The sequence below is a fragment of the Struthio camelus genome, chromosome 1 (genome assembly GCF_040807025.1).
Source record: "Struthio camelus isolate bStrCam1 chromosome 1, bStrCam1.hap1, whole genome shotgun sequence".
Lineage (NCBI taxonomy): Eukaryota > Metazoa > Chordata > Aves > Struthioniformes > Struthionidae > Struthio > Struthio camelus.
The window spans coordinates 80135912-80159796 of NC_090942.1; the positions used below are offsets into that span (position 1 = coordinate 80135912).

The following is a 23885-nucleotide window of genomic DNA, read 5'->3' on the forward strand; positions in this document are numbered from 1 at the left end:
CAAACACAAGCGAACAAATTTATGTTAACAAATGTAAGTGTTCATACTGCATAACACCTGTGGGCAGACACGTAGACAGCAGTGGGTATGCCATTTAAACAGAAAGAGAGTGCCATTTATCCATTGTTAGGAGTAAATGAAATACATTGCATTAAATTTGTTCCTTGGCAGTCATCCCAGTCAAACTGCCATGCTGGTTAGCTGTGGACGCCCCTGTATTTACATTAAAATAGTTTGGAAAAATTCTTCTTTCTTCATGCCCTGAGTATGCAAACATGATCTCTTTGGCGTGAGCTGTAGTACAGCTACAGAGCGAGGTGTGCTGAAAGTTAGGGCTTACGCCTCTCTGGTGCCTCGATCTGAACTGTGGCTGTTTGTTTCCATCGAGGCAGCCTTCCAAGGGGAGAAATCCCTTTTGGTTGAAACGAGTGGATGGATTCCCCTTGTGCCTTTGATTTCCTGATGCATGTCATTGGCAAGATGACGTGAATAGAATATTTACTTTGTTAGCTGGGGAGGGGGGAGTTGTTTGTTTGTTTACCATATCCAAACTGGGAGTAATTCTGTGGAAGATGTGTGACAAAGTGCTCTCATCACAGCCTGGTTATTTCGCTTTGATTTGTCCCTGGTCTTGACAAGAAATAAACTTTTTGCCAAAAAAAGTTTGCCAGAAACTTTGTGCGTACTTTTGGGTACGCACAAAGAAAACAAATAGGAACCAACACTTTCCAAATTAATGGAAACTAACATTGTGGGATTCAGTAGGGCAGCTGTTAACATTACGGCATGAGTGTAATGTCCCTTCAGAAGGGCTCTGTGCTGGTGGGGAACCTACTGCATTTCATTGCACTCTGTTAAACAATCACTCCGTTGCAGGCTACCAGGTGTCCTGGTGAACCAGTGCCACAACAAGCAGAAACGACCACATTGATACTGGAGCTGTATTTTTTCAGATGTTTGCCCGTAGCTCCCCAAACAAGACTAGCAGACGTGTGTTCTGCCCTCTTTGCTCACAGAGGATGCAGAAATAGTCAACACCTGAAGGTGTGAAGAAGAAAAGCATTTTTAGTTAGGTCCTAGTCGTGGCTGAAAGTAACTGTAGCGATGAATGTCTACACGTATGGCCATTTTTGTACCTCACAGACAGCTGTGAAGATGCTGAAAAGCCATGACAGTCTATAGACTATAGGCTCCCCAGGAATAAGTTAGTCTCCTAAAGCGTTCTCTGTTGCATCTGACCTCAGGACAGAGCTTTACCAGGATTTTCCAAAGGAGGAAAGGGTAAGCTATGTGGTTATTGGACAATATTTCAAAATGAAATCTCAGGTTTGGCCTATAAGCTCATGCTTAATCACTTGTGTTTATTTCAAAATTGTGAGAGAATATGACAGGCTGGATTTGTTTTAATACTAGGCTTCTACCTTTTCTTGTTTTGCTGTAAATTCCTGCTACCTTTAAAGAAAATGTTATTGATATGTTTTGACTTTACATATCTCTCTCTCTCTCTCTCTCTCCAAGATGAAGGTGACTCTAAGGTGACTCTGTGTTCCAGATGTATTTGGTTTGGGTGCCTGAAATTGGAAGAAAGATATTTGATAACATATGTTTATATATCTGAGAGGGATTGTCTTTAGGATCTGAAATACAAAACTGTACAAATATCATGTGATCAGATTTGTTCCAAAATAGGTGGGTGAGAAAGAATAAGGAATCTCTTTGATATTCAGAAAGATTTCTTAAACTGTGAGTAAAATGATTTTCCCGTCTTTCTCTCTCATGCGCGCGCATACACATGCACCTCTTAAAGAGTCCTGAAAGCCATGCTCTTTCCAAGTGGGCATGAAAGTCCATAATTCTAGGATTTCTGAATCTAGGATAGGGCCTGATTTGGACCAGTCAACGTATTTCATTGTAACAATTGTGGAATATTTGTTTATCTTGTTCCTCTTCCTTTTTTGAACTTTTAGCTTAAACTTATTAAAAAGAAATAGTTAAAATAAACATTAAACAGAAAAGGAAAAATAGAGAGGAAGCCTAATCTCAAATATTTTCTCATTTGCAAGTCTTCCATTTTTATGATGTCAGAAATTGCTAGTTTTTTTCAGTTCGTAAGATTTATCCCAACTCAACCTTATTTTGGTCTTGATTAATCATTTTTTAGCCAGAAAAAATTTTTTTTCTCTGAAACTCTGACAGGGTTGTGTCCCCCGTCCCGCACCCCCCCGCCCGAATTTTCTCTGACATGTGTCTCTGCTCATCCCAGGCAATTGGTTTGGCTGTTTAGACATGGGTACTGGAGAGGAGCTATGAAACTTGAGTGTCATGGTCTGGAATTTGAGAACTACATTGTATGGAAAGGACATTTCAAGAAGGAATCCATCCTTTATAATGCTGTGTCTCTCCTCTTATGCACTCACCTGAACAGCCTTTTCTTCTTCTTCTCTTTTTCTAAGGTAAATCTGTGAATATGTTACGGAACAGATGAATGTGTGCAACCCTGTTGGCTGCATAACTGTCGTGACTATATCCTGAGCAGGTTCAGCGTCGTCATTACTGTTCTGCACAGACTTCATCTTTTCAGTTGTTTCAATTTTGTAAGTTTCATGTAACTACTTTTACAAATAGAGTGGGGTTCCTCCCCCCTTTATAGTGCTTCTGTTAAGGGGTGGTGGGGGGAGAGGTCTATGGTTCATTTTCTTTTGATGCTAATCCTGAAAATCTCATGGTTAGAGGTCGTCATCTGTAGCTGAGTTACAGAAGAGAATGTGGGAATTACACTAACATATAATGTTTTTAAGCAAAAACTGTTTTGAAGTTTTAAAAATCTGAAAGGAATATTTAGGGTAAGGTTTTCAAAAGTGACAGTCAGAGAAATCTACGCGCTTTTGAAGCAGGGTTTAGAAAACCTTCTCATTTCATTCATTGCATCCTCTAGTCCGTCCCTGCTGGATGTAGAATTTAAGCAGAATTTGGTGACACCTGTCACCTCTGGCAAGTTTCCGGTCAAGAATTTGAGCAAGGCCCAGTTTGATTTATTAATCATTAAATCGATTGGGCTTACCTTGCAGGCATCCATGGTTGAAAGGTAAGTTCAGTTCCCTCCTCTCTCAATTGGAGATGATGGGAAGCAGGCAAACACTTCACTGCTCTGAAGTGCCAGCAGAGAGGCTTTCAGGACTGTGGCCAACACCCATTACAAGTACTTTTTGGATCTCTCTCAGCTTGAGTAGAGACATTTTAACAGGCATCAGATTGTGAGGGAGTGGAACTAAAAAGCTGAAGTGGAGAAAGAAGCTCAAGTGTACCCATCTAGGGAAAAGAGGCATCTCTTGAATGAAAAGGTTTCAAACAGAAAACTGAGGGTACTGTTTTTAAAGGAAAACAAATGGAGGTCCTTGGAAAAGCACCCATTTGGCTGGTTTTCCAAAAAATTTGATTTTCCTTTGTTCTCTTTACTGGGAGGGCGGATTATGGGTAGGGAGAAAAAGAAAAGAGGAATTCCTGAGGACAAAAATAGTGCTCATACTTTTGCTAGATGCTTTTTACATATACGTATTGAGATGCTCATACAAAGTCAAAGACTATAAAACGTGTCCAAACACTAATAGAGAGCATCTAACTTATTAAGTCTTCGTTATGCTTAGGGTGGCCTTCAAAGGGGCATATGACTTCCTATTCTCTGCTTGCAAAAAAATATGTTGAGTACTGCCCTTCATTTTAAAAAGTTGATATTTAGAGATACCTGTAAAATGATGATAGCTCTAGATATAAATTTGTGGGATCGTTACACGCAGTTAGAAATTGTCGCTTTACGAACCTTAAGAACAGGGAAGCTGAGTATGAGCAAAGGCTCTGGGAATGAGGAACTTGTGTTCTCTAACCTGCTGTCTGTGTGCGTTTGTTTTTACTTCTCCAGTTATAAAATGGAGATGATAGTTTTACTGTTAACGGAGGGATCATTTCTACTTCATGGAAATGTTTCAGCAGAGAATATATGTAATGTTGCAAAGGGTTTGGAGGTGAAGAGTGCTAGGGATATAATTAGTCAAAATTATTGTGGGTGGAGAAAATCTAGGATACTCGACTTCTGTAAAGAGACCTCAACCAGAATAAAAGAATCTTGTCCAGAGGCTTATAGTAAGAATAAAATGTATTATTAACGCTTAGGAGTGGCTCTGTTTGACTAAGAAAAGGCCATTAGAGCGAAATATTTATGACTAAGCACACTTGAATAGAAAACATGCAGAGAAAACTCTTGGTAGTTCATTTGTCAAAAGTTGGCTGAACCGTAGCCCTGTAATAATTATGTACTGGATATCACAGGCAGAGAAGTTAGTGACCGCAGACTGACTTCCTCATTCTTGCTCCTTCCTTCAGGAGTGGTTTGGATTAGGTAGTCAGCAGAAATTTCCAAAGCACATATTTTCTTACCATGCTGCTGGGAGCCATCCCCAGGTATTTCTTGCTTAGGTTCCCACTGAGGAGGTTATTAATCTTTTTTTTTTTTTTCTCCCCCCTTTCATGAAATGAAAAGTTTGTTAACTCATGGACTTAGTGAAATGCTTCCCAAGTTCGTTAACGCACACGCACAAGCATACAGAGAAGAAAACAACCCGTGCAATGAAAAAAGGCAACAGAGCATTGCTGAGCAAAACCCAAAAACTCCCTGGCTCCTTGTCCTGAACAACAGACACTCTGTATCACCCTAATGTTAACAAACAAGAGACTTTTTCCCACACCATTATATATTTACATTAACCTACTGTTTGAGCTTTGCATCGTGGCTTCCTAAGACTATTTGATACCAGATGCAGCTCAGTGCCAGAATTGCTGGAACAAAACGCAGTGGGTGGACAAACCTGTCCTGCTGCATTGCTTCTAGCCTTTCAAAAAGAGAAAGCATTTATCTGACTCATTACTGTAAATGTACACAGTGGTGATGATTTTCTGACTGGAAGTGCCTGCATCTGCTCAAAAGGTTAACATGGGTGCGAAGTAAGTGCATATCATGACACAAGGTTTGTTGATACCAGCTAGGGGAAATATTAAGTAGCTTATCTTTTAAAGAGAAAGATAAAGGAGACGGGTTGTGATGTGCTTGCCAATATCTGTACATCACGACTGACGCGCTCCAGCATTCCAGTAACCACAGCAGGTAGGGCTGGTAATCAGAGCCCAGGACTGAAAACCGGGACCTCTGAGTTGCAGCCCTAACTGTTAATTTTTGCTGGGGCCTTAGGCAAGCGATTTGGAACTAAGTTGCGCTTCCTCCTCCTCCTGAGTAGGTGAGTGGGGGAGAAGTTTCACGCAAGCTTCTCTCGTCTTCGTTTTCTCTGACTGCAGAATGAGTTACTTGCTTTTCCTTGACATCTACAAACAAAAAGACCCACAAATAAAAGGAAGTGGTGCTCTCAGGCGTTACAGTGATGCTGATGACATATCTACATGGGAATGTGTATAATTTGCATCCCTGTAGTTGAATCAGAGACCACAAAGTGCAGTTCGTTTAAAAAATGAAAAACTGAAGAAGGATCTTACAGAAATTACTCCGAATCTCTGCCATGTGTATTTTCCAAATATGCACATGTGTGCATGCGCGTACACACACCCATGTATGCTTATATGTGTGTGTATGGAAATACCATGTATTATGTGTGTGTACGTTAGGTTTCTCATTTGGGATAAACACTGCAGTTTGAGAAGTGCCTTTTTCCTTATCCCTGGGTAGGCTAATCCTTTGTAAGTACTGGTATGTATATATTTCTTTGTCCTTAAAAGGTATAATACTAAATACTTATAATACGCAAAAAGGCGTTGAGGCACATAACTGTATTCTGCATGATGGCTAGCATTACTAACAATATGTGACAATTAAGTTTCACTGTCATTATGACAAGTCTAAGCTGTAGGCTGAACTCAGCTCTAATGGCAGGCTGCAATCAATGCAGGTAATTGGGAGGCAGCTGCTGTGGGAGCCTTTCGGCATAGCCTGATGTGCTTAAGAGTAGAGAAAGCAGCATGGATATACTCCGATACAGTAAGCAGGAAAGCGTTACAACGCATGCCTGCTAGGATCGTTCAGAACAAGTACCATAACGCCAATAAATGTTCAGCCCTTGGATTAAAGTTATCCACACGGCACAATTCTTAACAGGAAATCAAAATGGTAAGCAAACTGCCTTATAAGAATTGGCCTCATCAAAGCATTGGATACTGATCTAGCTTTTAGAGTCACCTTTGAAATCATTTCTGTGGGGAAATAGTTCATGCATATCTGAAATGAGAGATCAGGTGGAAGGGATGAGAACAGTGTAACAGTAAAAAAAGGAAGGCAAAGCCAGCGTTACTGACGTAACACAGTATCTGTTCCATAACTTGTAAGATAATAAAGCTCATGCAAAAAAAAAAGGCACGGAAAATATAATTAGTGCCCGAGAGCAGTCGAGGCAAACAATAGAGGGGGAAATGAGAGTTCATTCACACAACACAATTTTTGGTGCTTAATTTGAACCAATAAATTAGCTAGCTTGTCTCCCTAGGGTTTTTCTTGGTTTAAGAAGGCGAAGGATAGGGTCTGTCAGAACAGAAGGCTGAACTAACTCCTCCCCTGGAGCAACTTTGCTCTCACTATTATGGAGGGAGTCCAGGGAGACTGTCAGCTCGCTTAGCCAGCCTTTTAAGTTGAGTGGTGTGAATAGTCTTCAAAATGCCTTTGGGTTTCCCTTTACCCAAAGATTTAGGGAATGCTTCTTTTCATTCTCAGCCACTGGAATTAAACAATAAGGTCAAAATCTTGTAATCTCCTTGGGAATTCCTTTTAGCTGTATGAATGCAATTATAGAATGTGGATCTAAAATTCTGGTTTTCCCTGAATTGCTGGGCAAATGAGTGCAGAGGATAATCACACAGCTGGCTTTAGATGCAAGCATTTCCAATATCTAGTGTGGTGGCATTTGGTTGGGATCACCTATAAAAGTAATATTTTAATTGGCTTTAATATCGATGCACAAGTTTAAATGCCCTAAAGCTGGATTCCTCCTTTATCTTAAGGTCCATTTACAGTGAGAATAAGAACCAAAAGTAAATTTTATTATTAGCATTTTTAGGACCCTTTGGAGTACCAAGTTATGAAAAGGACTGTCCTATACGTAATATTTAGTATATTGCTCTCACTAAAAAAAAAAAAAAAACACAACTAAAGCTCTTAAATTTACAGCAGTATTATTTCTTCTGCTTCAGTATTCTGTGGAATGCCATATATTATCTTTACCCTCCATCAAACAATTTTTTTAGAGCATCTATCTCTGTACTGGAGGAATGTGCAGGGAAAAATAGATCTTCATTTAAAAAGTGAAATGCAAATTTTAAATTTGAAACACTGTCTTATTTGTCAGAAAGTGACCCCTACAACTTCCTGACAGCAGTAAAAACACTGAAAGGAGAATATTTGCCAACCTTCGTGCGTACTTATTTTCCCACAAATTATTCGGAATTTGCAGAGATGCAGGCGGGGACTTGGAATTTAAAGGGAAGAAAGTTGGTGTGTGAAGTTCAGCATACGATGTGATCTCTTCCAGCTGCAGGAGGTTTCTTACAAAGCCAGTATCGCAAACTGAAATTGCTTACAACTTTCTCTGCTTTTCCCCTTCGGTGTTTTTCCTTAGATAGAGTTTTATTTGTATATAGCCTGCCTCTCGTTGGTGCTGTCACTCTGAGAAAAGGCTGTTGGGTCTTTACTGTACTCTCTACTGTACTGCCTTTGCTGTGGGAACTGTCACTGCAACAATATCTCTTGCAGCTTGGGAAGGAAATGAGCAGTCATTCCAGCCAGTTATGACAACTGCCACGAATGCAAATTATCCCTAGCTTTACAGAAAGTGTTGTCTGGTGAGCCCTAAGGTTTTGTTCACAAGAAGTGGGAGAGAGATACCCTTTCTTTCAATAGTGAAAGGCATATCAAGTTATTCATGTGGGAAAGCTGGTATAAGGGAAGGTCTTGATTCGTTACGTTTAACATTGCTTTTGGTTTTTAAGCTTAAATAAACGAAGAAGGAAATCTGTGGAAATACGTGTTTGAAACATTAGTGACCTACTCCCAGCATGCTTTAGATTTGTTAAAAGATTTGCAAACCTTATGATGAGATTCATTGACTTTCCAGATGTCATGGTAGAAATGACTGTGATATTGCCATTTGCTATAAAAACTTCCTGCAGCTCTATTAACAAGTTTCCCATGATGTAATTAGAAAGAAGGTGCAGTGTTTTCTTTGGCATCTGTGGGTAAAATTCTGTGCATACTTATACTGGTATAAACCCAGGGCAACTCAGTTCATTTTAATGAAGTTACTCTGGATTTAGTTCACGTGGAATTTGGCTATACCTTTATCTATAGCTGGATATCTGCCCTGAGGAGCAAATATAACAAAGGCTGTGCATTTTCTTTAGATTTCATGTAGGAAGATAATGTTCTCAGTATCAAGGAGATGATTGCTACTATACTGACCGAAGTAAAAGGTATAAGATCTTTTAGGTCCCAATTCAGCTAGGTGTTTAGATGTGTCTGTAACTTGCTTGAATTAACGGGAGCATACGTGAGTGCTGAAGCATCCTGTTCAGTCAGGGCCCTGTTCAGTCAGGGCCTTCAGGCCTCTCCCATACGCTTCTTCCCTTTCTGTTCAGTGTGAGGTGCACGACAGAGAGCCATTTTGGAGCCTATTGCCAGATTTCTATCAAAAAAGATAGAAATTTCTCATTTCTGTTCTCGTTTGAGCCAACAGAAGTCTCTGGTAGTATCAAGATTGTCACAAGTAGGAGTTTCGCTGTATCCCTGGTGAAGGCTGATGATTTTGGAGTTTGATATCTAGTGCAGGACCTCCCGTTACTGTTTCTTGCAAACGTAAGAGCTGCTGTAGACTTGGAGATTGTATATCATTTCTCCTCCCAAGAAGGCTGTACACAAATGACCTTTGCATAAGGCACTGTTACCTTTTTTCTTTTTTTTAAATAAATAACAAACAAAAGAAAAGGGGGCTGTAAGGGGAAAAAATTAAGTTTTAATAGAAACACATTTCATCCTTTGTTTTCTGCTTGTCATAAAACATTAACATAGTAAACAAATTGATCTTTGCTCTTATGTTCTTTAATAACATACAGTGTTTTGAGCTTTGTCATGGCTAAGTATGGTTAAACCATGCTGTGTTGCTGGTGGCATTCAAACCTGTCGTCAGTTCTTTGACACCAAACTACTTTTTCTTTTTTTTTTTTTTTTTTTAATAAAGTTGTTTGTAAGTTATTTCTGTTCATAGACACCTTTGTTAAAAGGATATCCTGTTTTTTGTTTTTTAAGTTTCTGTACAATAGTGGTAATGGAGTTTTCTGACCTAACCTGCTTTTTCTTGGGACATAGGTCAAAGTCCATGCATTTCTGTGATCAGTCCCTGCTTTGTGCCATATAGTACCTCTCTGAATGCTACACCCCCACATGGGCAAAATGTTTGTATGATGCTCTGAAACATTCTATTCTAGACTAGAATAGAGTCTAGAATATAGACTAGACTACAGCTAGTCCAATAGTAGGACTGTTACAATGAAGAACAGCTGAGACAGCTATTTGAAACAGGGGTGTGTAGGTTTTCTTTGTTTTTTGTTTTTAAAGAAAGTGTCACTTTGGTCCACCTCAGAGTGGCTGATGTTATAATATATAACTTTTTTTCTTTTTTTAACGCAGTGTAGTTCACAATAACTTAAAATACTCTATAGACATTTAAACGATATACAATAATATAACTTAATTGGATTCCTCAATTGTACTTAACAAATACTATTCTAATATATTTACAGTATCTAGTACCATAAGACTGTGCATTACCGTGCTTGGGAGCTTTGTTTGCTTCCTGTCAAGAATGAAGTGAAAGTACAGTATATCGCTATTAGTCAACAACAATACCCATAAATCCAGGGAACTTGAAATTTTGTGGAGTGACTCTAGCATTTTAGGGGGGCACTGTTGATTTCTGTGGAGTTGCACTCATTCACACCAAGGCTGAGTTTGAACCTCTAGCTGATATTTAGAAACCAGCAGCAAAAACAAAGAAATGAGTGCTTTGATTTGGGGTTGCTCCGTGGGAGACTCATTAAGGGGGTCTGATTTTCGGAGGGTAAGTGCTTGCAGTCAGAAAGGCAGGTCCTCATGAGCGTTCCAACCAAGGTCCCCACATCGTTAGTTACTTTTGATAATACAGGCCCAGAAATTAGGCAGGTTATCCTAGATTATTCACATGCTCAGCGTGGGAAGTGGTGGAGCTGTAGCTCCACCACCTCCTTGCCCCAAGAGCGCTTTGTGGTGTGGCAAGTGCTCCCGCATCACATAGGGAGGCCTCGTGGCTGTGTCTTATTAAAAGTAATAAAATGAAACAAATCTAGATATGCAGATATGCAGACATGAGGAAATTTTTAATGGAAGTTTTCAAATGTGTTGTTTACAAATGTGTTGTATTGTAAGTGAGTATATCTGGCTCTTGGGGTTAAAAGCGCTAGATTTTACAGTAGTAAAATGTTGGAGGTTTTTTTTTTTTAATCTCTCATAGGGAAAATGTATGTGAATTAGAATTGCACGCTGGTGTAAAAATTTGACTTCTTTCTCAATATTCATGTATTTACTGGTGGGTATGTTACGGCCAGCCTTAGAATAATGGTGACACAAACTACCCCAAATTTTAGCTTGCTTCTGCTCATGAAGCCATCGCAGCTCATAGGGTGCAGCAACCTAGAGTTCAGCTACCGTATTTTTATCACCTTCTCAGTTCAGGCTCTTGGTAATAATTAATGAGCTTTAACTGTCAAAGGGGAAATGTAATGCTTGGAAGATCCTGCCAGTGCATTTGACTGCAAAGCAAAGCCTTTGAGATTTGTCGAAGCACGTCTTTGTGTCCTAAAACTCCCCACAGTGAGCTGAGGGTAGGTGTGCCATGCCTTGAGCCTGAATCTAAAAGAGTCATTCTTATTCAGGAGGCAAGCAGGAAGAGTCTTTATCAAGCATTTGTAACCACAGTTTTGCATGATCTTTTTTGCTCAGTTCTGATAATTGCTTAAGGCCTACAGTAATTGAACTCTCTAATAGTGGAGTGACAACAGATCAGTAGCATTGAAGAACTTAGGGAGAACCAAATACAAAAATCATAAAGTCAGAGTTCCAATAAGTTTACATTTAGTACAGAATTAAGACATAGCTACCCGTTAGTGCTTAGAATTTTTTGATACTATTAAAAACATAAATAATTATTTTTAATGTTCATTCAAAGAGTTCCAGTGTCACTGGCAGCTGATGTAATTTTGTGAACTTTATTTTTTCAAACTGATAGTGGAGTATTTCCGCCCCAGATTTTGTCTTCCTATCAGTTGTATTTTTCTCTCTACCTGCTTTCTTAGAAATTCAGGTTTTTGCAGCGAGACTGCTGTGTTGTAGTCAATGAAGATTTCACTTCCTTAAAAAAGTCTTTATTTGCACAGGCTTGGTGTTTGTTGTTGTTGTAAAGTATGAGAGTGTCTTTTCTTTTAAATTTCATGGGAGCTGCAATGCACTCAGCTTTTCTGATTTGTATAACTTAAACGCTGACTAGGAGAACTCTGCAACACCCAAATGAGAGAAATAGTTTCGCCTGGTTGTCAACGTCACCTTAATCCTGTTGCCCTTATTTCCAAAGCAGTTACAGCAGCCAGCCAGCCAAAATGCACCATCCTTAGAAGTGTAAGTAGTGGGGAGGGATTGGTTGCTTTTTTTTTTTTTCCCGAAGAATATTCGATGTGCAAAATGATGCTGTAGTTGTTTGTTGTACTCCACTTTCTTCACTTGTGGCGATTTGTTCTGTTCATTGAAACACGATGCCGTTATTTGCAGGTGAACACCTCTGTCCGCTCGCTACATGTGTTGCACTTCACAAAGCAGCACCAGTGGAATTTGCAATTGCATTGCCACACTTTGGTGTACTGGTGTGTGTTATAACCTCTTCCGCAGCACATCATGTCGCACCCGTCTGCGTTGGGAGATGTACGGTTACAGAGCCGTCCCTGGGTACCAACACTGCCTGTGGAAGCATCTTCCTCACAGTAGTTGGGTGACTTTTCAATATACACTAAATCTGTTTCCATTGGTTTCTGATAACTCTTAATCTGCTTAATCTTCAGGAAAGTTGGCTGTCTTAGTCTGCTGGCTCGTACCACCTCCACTTGCACTGCAGCATTGTATTTCTCTTTCAAAATATATCCAATCTCTCTGAATTTAGGAAGTGTGGTCCAGCAGGTCTTAGTTGTGCAGGAACCTGAAACTCCGTGACACTTGCATTCCAGTTTCATTCTCTCCTCGAGGACCTACATGTACAGACATTTGCATATTGTTACTGGACAAAAAAGACATTGCAAGAGTGCCTAAATCTCAATCTGTTAGTTCATGTCAACATTCATTAACGCTGGTTGAAATTTTTCAAATGCGTGCTTACAAATATTCTTGCTTCCTACCATAATGGACATGACGCATGTTGTTTTACAGGATGCTTTGTCAGAAAGGCAGTGTTTTGTCATTCTGTAAGAAAATATTTGCATTCAGTTTTCAAATAATGGAAAAGATTTACTTAAATTTCTGAAGATATGTTTTTAGAAACATAGAGTTATTCATGGGACTCCAGTGAGGTAAAAAAAAATTTCAAAGCACCTTTATTTTGAAAATGGAAAAAAATAAGGTTAAAAAAACCCAGAATATTTAACCTTAATTCCTTTAAATAATGTTCAATTAATGTTTAAAATATTTTTGCCAGCATTAATTTTCATGTATATTGTGTGGCAGTAGCAGCACACCTATTAACTGTTCAACCCACAGGGCATGCTACCGCCTTTAAAAGCAGGACTTTTTGCAGTGTCTGGCCCAATATCAAGCAAATGCACAGCCATATATTTTTTGCACCAGGGCCCTGATGGTGCAACAATAGAGGAAATAAAATCCACTGCTGCAGTAATGCCTAAAGACTCGGTCCCATGGCAGACCTATTTCAGGGCTCAGTAGCAGTTTTGCCACCACAAAAGGTTACTGTAGTGTCAGATGAGCCCTAGGAGGGATCTGAGCGCTGGCGGGAGCTCAGCTGCTGTGTCCTAGCTTCAGCCTCTTCTGCACCTCAGCTGCGCCGCAGCTGGCACGCGGCTCCCTTCCTCGCGCTGGCGTGCAGCCGGGGGGAGTGCTGGCAGATGCCTCTTACTTCTCATGGGAGGTGGAGGGGGAAATTGCCTCACAGAAGCTACTCTCGAGTTTTCTGCCCTTGCACTCCCACTTAAGCCTGACCACCATTGCACCCGCGGTCATTGTTAGCTTGTGAAAAGCAAGGCCGAAGAACAAAGCAGATTGATCTTTCTCCTTTGCAACGGGATGCTAACAAAGAAATATGAGCCACCGAGCTTGTCTTGAAGCATTACTGATGCTGCAGGCCATCTCCTGTAGTGGTTTCGTTGCAAATCCCAGAACATGACTGAAATGGGCAAGGGATAAAAGGGCAGAAATCTGAGTACAATGGCATAATGAAGTAGAAGGGAAGTAAAAAATGCTTACTGCTTAAGAATCTGGCCTTAAAATAAAAGCTGTACAGCTTTGGTTATCCCTGCAAATAGAGGGCACCCTCCTGAGTTGTTTGAGTTTCACTTAAATTGTATGTTTTGTTTTTTCCCAAATTTCTGGGGTTTCAGTATTAAAGGGAATATTTAGTTTTGGTTCTCCGTTGCCAACATACAGTAGCAAGTATAAGACAGCTGAGCATCCAGTTCAAAAATACCTTAGACTTTTTGGACCTGCAGGCTGTCACTGGGTCAAGATGAAGCTAGCGTTTTGGTGTTCAGAGGCAGAAACAGGTGATTCCCAAGGTTTACTGGCTTAGGGAAGGCACACTTATAGCTGCAGCTACTCTAAAAAGCAAATCGAGGGGGCTATGAGCTGTTTTCTGTGGATGCTGGTAAGGCCACTGCTCTCTAAAGAACCATGTCATCTCTGAATTCCCTATGGAAAAAAAAGAAAAGGCAGAATACTTGCCGCGTTGAGCCGCAGAGGCAGCAGCGTTTCACCGGCCATGAGTAGTGGGAGGTTTTATAAAATATTCTGGGGTCTTTCAAGGTTCTTCTGTCTCTACTTTGTGCCTGTGCATGAGGATGTGATTTTTCAAAGACCTCCAAACAAGATTCCACTCCTTTTCCACAAATTTATGTGAAAATAATCTATTGGTGTTTAGATGTGCATGTATGCTTACAAAAATGCTGATAAGCATTGCTTGATAATTCTGAAGTGTGGTTTCCTAAACTAGCCTATTTCTACAGCTCTCTTTCAACCGCTAGCCAACATGCAGCTGCAGCAAAAGTTATAGCAAGAAGTGGATAGAGGCAACCATCTCTACACCTTCACCGTAGAGCACCACAGGATCCGAGGACTTCCAGGAAAGCCTTAGCAATGGGACCAATCCTGTCACTCCTGATCTGAGTTCTTCTTCTCCCCAAGTAAGAAGTCGTGGTGAAGAGCAGGTTTGTGGTTTAGTGTGTGTTTTGTCAGGTTCTGGATGGGGTTGTAATGTCTATTTTTTAGATGGAAAGGGCCAAGTCGGTAACTTGCTCCACGAGTAGGAAGAGGTGAAGCTTGCAAGACTCCTTAATTCTTGTGTGGGCTCAACACCCTGGACATTGTTCCAAGGAGCCTCAGTATCTCTCGTTGATGTGCTTCCCTTCTGCTACAGAAGGTTGCGTTGTTCCTGAAAACAAAAGTATTACCCGTTGTGGTGTCCTAGCTGATATCTTTATATATGTATATTTATATATGCACGTGCAGATATGTGTTTGTGTGTGTGTGATGTATTTGGTTGAGATGCTGTCATTATGCACAGCCTGATACACACTGTAGTACAGTCTCCAGCAATTTATCCTGTCTTGATTGATTTTTTTCTTTTCTTTTCTGAAAGTCCTGTTTCATGGCTCATTTTATTGTATAGATACAGAAATCTGATTTCTTTACTGTATGCTTTGAAACGTTCCTAACACTTATGATTGTGGAAAAAGTTAAAAATGCAAGCCCTATAGGCTCAAAAAACCCTGAAGAATTCAAAATGTATTAATTCATGATAGTGAAGCCAATCTCACAGGTTTTTTTTTGTTGTTTTTTTGAGCCTTCTCTCATGATTTTGGAATGCTTGGGGTTACAACACTGAGTGCAGGCCCAATCATCAGGTAGTTAAGTACCTAAATGCTATAATTTGTGTGCCCACAGTCAGCTGTGGGTATAAAATTTTGCCCAAAAACTTGGAGGTCAGGGAACAGAAGGCCCAAACTAAGCAGATTCAGAGAAAGATGTTTTCTCTTTCCCCACAGATGCTGCTGAACGTTTCTTTTTGCTGACAAGCTGGTGCCCTCCAGCTTTCTCGGAGGTATGTCTGTGAAGCCCAATGAGGTATTGTGCGGAGATCCCTGAATATATGCTACTCATGCTGTGCTACTCTTTTGTAGCTTACCATTTATATGGTAAGCAGCACCTTATTGCTTGAGTATTTCAGGGAGCTTCCTCCTTGCAAATGAGAGGCCAATCAGCCTGGCCGAGATGGTAGAATTTGACCCTGTACGCTTAATGGTATGACTGAAGAGTAACTAACATTTCCTTCCTAAAAGTCCCTCCAGCTTAGTTTTCCTCAGCAAAATTCCTGTCAAAGCTTTGACCCTGAGCTTAAAGGTACTTATTTACTCAAATCTAATATATTTTGCTGAGTTAGGTACCTGATTAAAGATTGAAAATCATTAGCTCGTATGACCCACTCTTTCAGCAGTTTCATTTGTCATATGTCAGTGCCTCATATCTAATCTTGAATAGTTTACAGCAAGATCTACTTCCCAAAGCGAATTCCCATCACTGGACTGTGCTGCCTCAGACTAATGGTAGGAACATTCTTTAGGTCCGTTTTCCACATACAGGCCCACTCCCACTCCAGTATGATCTTGCCAAGTAAAATTTTCTAACTACTACTGCTGCTTTGTTAAATGAATTGTGAAATACAATGTTCAAACTTTTTTATTCCACATATTTTTATACCTATATAAATCATACACTGAAAATGCAATTTGAGGGTTGTCCGCTGCCGGTTAAGTAGAAAAACCTCGCAAAGACTGAATAAGACAGAATGATATGCATGAAAAGAAATTCATTTTAAAAGTTTCATATCTAGACCCCACTGCATAACATCAGATACAGTTTCTGCACTTATTAAAAATCCTATCTGGATAAAATATGCAAAAACAATAGTAACATTTTATGTGTGTTTGTTTTGGCTTGACTTTTCTGGTTTGTGTTTTCCTTAGTGGAAATGCACATTTTTGGACCAGATGTTGAATGTAACAGAATCCATATTACTTTTTGACTGCAGTATCAAAAAGAAATAGAAAACTTTAGGAGTTCTCCCCCATCAAATATGGTAGCGATCAACTTTTGCCTTGAGGAATACCAGTATCAAGAGAGAGGGATTCTGGTGTTAGGATATCATCATTGCCTTTGATGCCCTAGCAGCTGTGGCCATGAGAGCCTCTGTTTTATCGATTATACATGGGCACTGTCTAACTTTAGTGTCAGTGTAGCTTGGGGTCCAGCACTGCTGTCAAAATGCAGATCTTAAGGACTCATCTGGGAAACAAAATTGGGTTTTGTTTTGTTTTTTTAGCTCAAATAAATAGAGGTTCTAATATTAGTAGAATGTAATGCTAATCCTCTAATACAAATATCCTTAAAATATCCTCATTAATAGGATAGCAGAGAACCCAAAATAGAGGACTCTCATGTCACATCTCATTGGCTTGTACCCAGCCCTGTGCAGGAAAGGCTGACACTGTGAGCCAGGCACAGAGCCAGCAAGAGAGGAATACGGGTGCTTCAGCTACATATTTTTCTCTTGCATGTTCCAGGCAGAAGCCATGCCATCTAGCATCAAAACAGTATTTATATTTTGCAGGGTAGGAGATGAGGCACTGACTTACTGTGTTTACTTCTCTCATGTTACACCCCTGTTTTTCTTACTGTTTAGCTCTAAAGGAGTGTGGAGCCACTGCTGTGCAGCAGGACTGGAGCTAGCCACAAGGCAAGACTGCTTTCCCCCGTGACAGGCCAGACTTCAGCAGTACTGAGGAGCCTGCATTCAACTCCTCCTGCCCTTTTCCTACCTTTCGAGGTAAGGCACCCACTTCCACAGTATCCCCGCTGAATGCATGTAAAATACTGAAGAAGGCCCATTTCTCTCTTCACCCAAATTCTCTTCTTGGCTACCAGGAAAATAAGCCTGGGATTTTGGGACCTGCTGCCCATCAGATAAAGGTCATTACTGTTAGGAGGATGGGCTATAAAGCCTTACCCAGAACACCTCTTTCCTACTTTATTAGAGAGGAAATAGTTTCTAAAGATTGGAATTAACTTTAAGCAATAAATTGCTGCATTGGATCAAAACTTTCTGAACTTCATTTTTTCAGTGAAATGTCAAAAGCAAAAATCTTGAGAAGCACCCTTTAAATCATCCCAAACTCAAGTGTGACTGCAATATTTCACTATCTTTTCTATGGAACTTGCGGTAAAGCTTGCAGATAAAATTTTAAATATCATCTTAAAGGGATGAAAATATTTCATGTTGTTTTTATAGGGTCAAGCAATATAGAGATGTCAAGCTTGGGGGGGGGGGGGGGGAGGGGTTGTGCAGTAATATTTTGCTATATGAATGTTATGTGTGTCCTGCAGACATTGCATGGTATGCATGGGCATGCCCATTTCTAGAATTTTTATTCTAGACCGTTTAGCAAGTTCTAAAATATTTGGCTATTTTCCCCCTCTAATTTTCAAGCAAAATGTCCAAAATGTTGGGATAGTACCAGATGTAGCTTCTGGCAGTCAATGTTAAGGGTGTGTTTCTGGAAGAAAAAAAATAGGCTACTAAATCCAGCCCAACTGGAAGCAGGAGAACTATCCTCATGAGATTTTGAGCCAAAGCTTGCATACGCAGGACATATGGATAAGCATTAGCTATCCATCTAACCCACCCAAGCTGTAACACTAAACTTTTTGAAGCTGGATTTATATCTGTCTGCAGATCAATTTAAGTGGGAAAGCAGAAAGCATGCCATCAAGCACAACTATCGTTTTTCTTTCATGAGTATTTTCACAATGGATGTGCAGTGAAATAGTTCATTTCTATTTACAGAATGAAACTTTCAGCAAATGATGGGACCAGGGCTATAAAACCTGGAAAGTTACATTCTTTAAATCACTGAAATGTCTTAGGAGCCAAAGTCACATTTTGAAGAACATTTCCAAGCTAAGTGAAATCATTTAGCTTTCACTTTGAAACTGCAATTCAGCCTCCACTGCAGCTTTGGTGCATTTCATCCAGACTTTCTTTTGGGGGATTATGTCTAACCTGTATCTCCCGCTAGGTGAGCATCTTGCAGAAGTGAGCTTTTAAATTTAAATATTTCACTTGGGGTGAACTGAGCTAACATTTCCTTACATGTTTTATGCACACACAGACAACATATAAAAATAAATATATATAATTATGTACACACACTATAAATATATATATATGTATGCACACATGCGTGTGTGTGTGTGTGTGTGTATATATATATGTATTTAAAAAAATGAATGGTGACCAACAAATCACCTCATTAGCTGTTCTACCACCAGAGCATGTCAGCAAAAACCCTTCCCAGTACCACAGTTCTGTGGCGCCAGGAACTGTGAGAACTAGTCATGTCTTAGATGGAAATGTTATCCCAAGTAATTGAATAATCTCATTTAAAGAGAGTCTGAAAATTTTTTTGTCCCCACACTCTTATTGTTTCAAATGTAAAATAAGATGTTGTCATCTTCCAGGCATTCCAAAAAAACAACAAGAAAAACCCATTGACATAACAAAGGAATAAATATTGGGATGGTACCAGGCTGAGTTTCTGGCAGTCGGTGTTATGGGTGTGTTTCTGGAAGAGAAAAAAACAGGCCAGCTTTTTCTCTGCATAACCACAGGCATTGTCTATAGTTAAGAGGCTAATTGATTGATAAACTGTTGGAAACATTTATTCTCTTCTTTTTGATAAAAGCTGTGATCTGCTACCAATTTGTCAGCTTGTTCTTTTAGTTTCCCCCCTTACAAACAAACAAACAAACAAAAACCCTGTTTCTCTAATTGAGATTTCCCATGGGAGCAGGTCATTGTTTTGAAGCTTTCAACAAAAAGTTAAGATTAATGGCATACGTTCCCAGATGTTACTCTTTCTAAGTTCACTTATCCCAGAATAAAGATACTTGTTGCTAAAAATACATGGTGGAAAGCTGTCTCATAAAACAGCATCAAAGCTTACTTGGGTTTGTTGGTATTTAATTTTTCATTGCTCTATCAAAGTTTTGCCCACAGCTCTCTTTATAACCCTTCAGATTTGCAACAAACCATTCTTTCCCCTTTTCACAATAACATTTGCATTAGACTTAGGCTAGTCCTCCATGGGGCGGGGTGGGGGGGGGGAGGCTTAGTTTACCATATTTGTACTTTCCCTTCTGAATCATAGCAGACATTTAAAAAATGATGGTGCAGTTAGGTACCTCACTCTCTCACACAGCGTGGCGCTGTTTTGTTGCAAAGCATAAATCTTCCATCGGTAGCACCTCATGTCACCAGGAGTCCCTGAGCCTTTATTTCTTCCAAATGGCACTGATGACAAGTTTGTTATTTTATCATTGGTGCTATTCATTGCAATGGTATTAGAAACTTTGCAAACTTAGGAAGTCTTAGAAATGCAATGCAGAGCAATTAGGGGATTTGGTGTTTCCACAGTCACCAGAAATTCCCTGAAAAGGCTAACTATCTGTTCTTTTTTCAAGGAGGTACTTTATTAGAACGTTGTGCGGAGCATCCCTGCTCCAGAATCAAATTAAACAGCCTCCAAAACTATATTCCCCCTCATCTATTTTCCAATGTTTTTGTAATTATTTATACAGCATGCTGTTTTTTCCTCAAAAAGAAATTCCTCAGTACTCTATTTTTAACAACAGTGAAATACCAGCAGGCCAGCTTTTGAGAACATCCCTATGATAGCAAAACATTGCAGTCTCTGCTATAGTTACAAATGTTTCTGAGTCCTAGGCATATCTGAGAGGAGAAGTGGCAATTCTAGGACGGGCATTGGGAGAGGCTGAGTGCAGGCAACGTTTCTGCCACAGTCCATGAAGCTTTCCTTGTAGTGGTTTAATGCTGTATCCAAATAATTGCCTTAGGGTTGAAAACGCTGACCAGACTCCTGCATAATGCTTCTGGTAATGGTTTTCTCGACACCTGATAACAGTCTAATGAAGTCATTGAGGACCTTCCACTGACTTCAGAGCAAGTTGGAAATAACTTTAGGTGGTGCTGGGGGCTTTCTGCATCCTTTCATTCCTCATGTTTCTGTATTAGGCAGCTTTGAGATTTAAAGCGAAGGCTAAAATAAAAATAGTAAATTTATGGACTATCTATTGTTTATCTTACCCAACTGAAAAAGTCAGTTCAATGTGATCAGGGACTGAATAAGGGCTGGCAAGCTTTAGTATTATAGATGTAAATGGTTTTTTTTACGTAGCGGAAGTCCTGTGGAATATAAGACCTTGATGAATTGACTAAAGTTCATATTCAAGTTGTTGTGGGTTTTTTTTTTCCCTCAATGCCAATTTTGGTAAGATTGGACTGTAACTAAGGAACATATTAATGACTGACAGAACCGTTCTCATTGTAGGTTCTCTCTGTAGGAACCGACAAAAGCATGTGTTTTGTTTACTGTCTTGTCAGTCCCACCCTAAGGTTGTGTTGAGATTTTGGAAGAGGAAAAGAGAAAAATGTAAATTCAGTGTTACACTTAAGCAATTGTGCAGCCATAAATGCAGTTATTTCTGGCTTGAGTGTGAACAAGGACCATATAGAATATGTTAGAATGACATCTGCATATAAGCAAAGCCCCTCATTTCAGATTTTGTTTTACGTTCACAATCTAATCCAAGCTTACCTAGGCTCCCCAAAGCTATCAAATATCAGATGACAGTAGGAAGTTTAAAGTTCATCTAGATTCTTAAAAGAGACTTGTGATTTCGGGTTGAGATTGCTTAAAACTCTGTAGCTTCATAAAGTTCCAACCCGGAAAACAAACACAGTGTACCCATGTTTGCAGCGTTTTGCTCTGACTTTAAGTTTCAATCAATCCTCAAATTCAGAATATCTAATTTATGCAAATACCAGATAATCTCAGATGAACCAAAATCACCAAGTATAATATGCTCTACAACTCTGCATATTTATTTCGTTGGAAATGTGTGTCATAACATCATAACACCAACATTATTTCTAGACATGACCCTCAAATCATCTTTTATATGATCATATTCCTCAGGACTTGACGGGTTGTACTTTAAAAAAGGGAATTTCGTCAAACCGTTTCGGTCAAAATGATATGATGCGTTAATGACTATAACGAAAATATAGGGGTATAAATGATTACTGAAATATCCTAATAACAAAAAAGTGGGTGTATTCCAAAATGCCAAGTGTAAAGAACTGTATTTGGGGGAGAAGCCTGTTTTGTCAGTATTTACAAGCCTTTTTCTTCATATCTCAAAAATATTAATGTGAGTGATATCATTTGCTTTTGCAAGAACATTTGCAGAAAACGAAGTTCTTAAAAATGTTAAGATAAATGCATTTGCATGAATACTGCTGCCAGAAATATTTATACAAATACACACCACTTTGGTTTACGTATATCCCCCTGTTTATGAAATTCTGATGAACAGTAAAAATATAATTTGCTTAATAAGAATCAGCAGTGTGGTCTGGTGGTTACCAGACTGTGTTTAGAACTGGGGGACCTGGGATCAGTGCCTAGCTCAGATACTGATCTGCTTTCTGCCTTTGGGCAAGGGACTTCACTGTTCTCCATCTATGCATCCGCTTTTGCTCCTCTGGCCCTCTTTTACATATAGACTGTAACATGTTCAAAATGGGATGTGTATCATCTCTAGGTGAGTCCACAGTACCACAAGAGGTTGCCAGTTTCAGTAGGGATCATAATCCATCTTAGCAAGTGCTAATCCGTCCACTAAGTGCTCCGTTGCAAGTTTAACATGTGGCTTGCTTCTGGTTTTGCTTCCAAACACGATGCATGATGCCAAGGTGAAACATCTCGACTAAGGGAGCTGATCAAGCCTGGGACAAGTCTTCCATGCAGCAATGCTCCTGTATTAGGTGCTCTTACCCACCTGACAGAGCAGTTTTGGGGAAAAAGAGAGCACCACTCTTAAGGATGCTTTCTATTGTGCTCTCCAGAGTCAGTTGCTTCCCTCACATCTGAACCCTGTCTCTTCACTTAGGTTATTGCACCATATTTGCTTAGGTTACGCACCATATTTGCTCTCTTTCATCACTTTGAATTTATGTATTCCTTTCACGCCAGTGGATAACTGCCCGTATAAAACTCTCAGTTTCAGTGCACGACTGACTGCAATCCCCTGGAAGTTTTGCTGTGTTCTCCAAAATACAGACTGTAAGATGATTGTACTGCGTCTGCCACCATCAATTCAGCCGTCTCTGAGGTTGACCTCAACAACTAGTGCTTGGTGTAGAACAAAAACACAGACTGTTTTAGAGAAGAAAATATCAGTCTGCCTTTGGGGGCTGCATGGGGAGGAGTAGCATACTGGAGTCTCCTACCACACAATATATGCACACCAGTTGGTAGAAGCCGCGCTTTTTTTTTCACCTGGCTAAAAACACTTTGAAGGAGATCAGTAAAATCTCTTCTGAGGCTGGGGTGTAGAAGGATTTATTTTACTTTTTAAAGGGCAAGCTTTGAGAGCTGTGAGGATAGTTATTCAAGGGACATAAATCGGCATAGCTCCATTATGTTTATTGTTTCAATTGCAAGCAACTCAGTTGTGGCTGTAGACATGAAATTTTTCCTTCTTCCGAAGCGACACTTATCATGCAGCAGTTTGTACCCCTCCAGTGAGAAGTGGACAATTGTGCGTTTGCTGTGAAGTATGTATTTGATTAGAACTGTGGTCAAAGAAGTGTTTTGTTTTTGGGTAGAATAAATAGCTGCTAGTGCTGTGGAAGTTCAGCGTTACAGCAATCCAGTCCTGTCCCATCACAAGTCCATCATCTCTCACTAGATTTTTGCAAAGGAGATGAAAAGCAAAGATTTGTCATTATCCCAAACAGCTCCAGCAAAGTTCTGGCAGTTATTGGAGGGGCTGGAAAGAACGCTTAGGACGCAGAAATATTTAGAGGAACAGCGATGGGAGCTGTAATACATAGCCAGCTCCGAATAAAGAGGAACAACAGCAAAATGTAAACATTAAACACTAGCAGATAACTTGATGTAGGTGGGGGATACCAGTAGAGAAAGAGGTGAATTGTCAGGGAATTCCCCTTTAGACCATACCAACCTCCCCCCTTCCTCCAGCACGCACGTCTCCCCATCCCTCGTCCTTTCCAGAATACCTTTCTTCCAGCCTCGTTGTTGTGCAAGTTCATCAGCCTCCGGGCGTTCTTTTTGATTTCGCGGGCATCCACAAACCTCCGGGAGAACTCAATGCCGTATCTGATATCCGCAGAGCAGCCTCCCCATTTCCAGCCCTCCTCCTGGTTGTAGTAGCCCTGTTTCTCTCGGTCACAGCCACAATTGCTGAGGTTGCCCTGGCTGCAGGCAGCCGTGACGGCGTGCGCAACCCCAGCAGCAGTAATGGCATAGGTGAATGCAGCTTCCCTGCTTCCTGTGGAGAGAAGCCAAAAACTGGTGGGTTTGCAGAAAGGCAGCACTTACTGAAG

At 40.1% G+C, this 23885-nt stretch overlaps 1 protein-coding gene and 1 long non-coding RNA gene across 4 annotated transcripts in view; one reads left to right on the top strand and one right to left on the bottom strand.

The window, feature by feature from the left end:
* Positions 1-1787: 1787 nt before the first annotated feature.
* Positions 1788-23885, top strand: part of LOC104146623 (uncharacterized) — a 101416-nt gene continuing 79318 nt past the window's right edge. The window contains exons 1-4 of the long non-coding RNA XR_011142514.1: positions 1788-2594; positions 14347-14547; positions 15385-15440; positions 17079-17222. This is a non-coding gene — a long non-coding RNA (uncharacterized lncRNA). The remainder of the gene's footprint in view (positions 2595-14346; positions 14548-15384; positions 15441-17078; positions 17223-23885) is intronic.
* Positions 9077-23885, bottom strand: part of WNT7B (Wnt family member 7B) — a 92032-nt gene continuing 77223 nt past the window's right edge. For all 3 annotated transcript variants that reach the window (XM_009678730.2, XM_068952203.1, XM_009678731.2), the window contains exons 3-4: positions 23559-23830; positions 9077-12366 (exon numbers count right to left, since the gene is read on the bottom strand). In XM_009678730.2, coding sequence (XP_009677025.1) covers positions 11887-12366; positions 23559-23830 — 752 coding nt within the window. In that variant the 3' untranslated portion in view covers positions 9077-11886. The remainder of the gene's footprint in view (positions 12367-23558; positions 23831-23885) is intronic.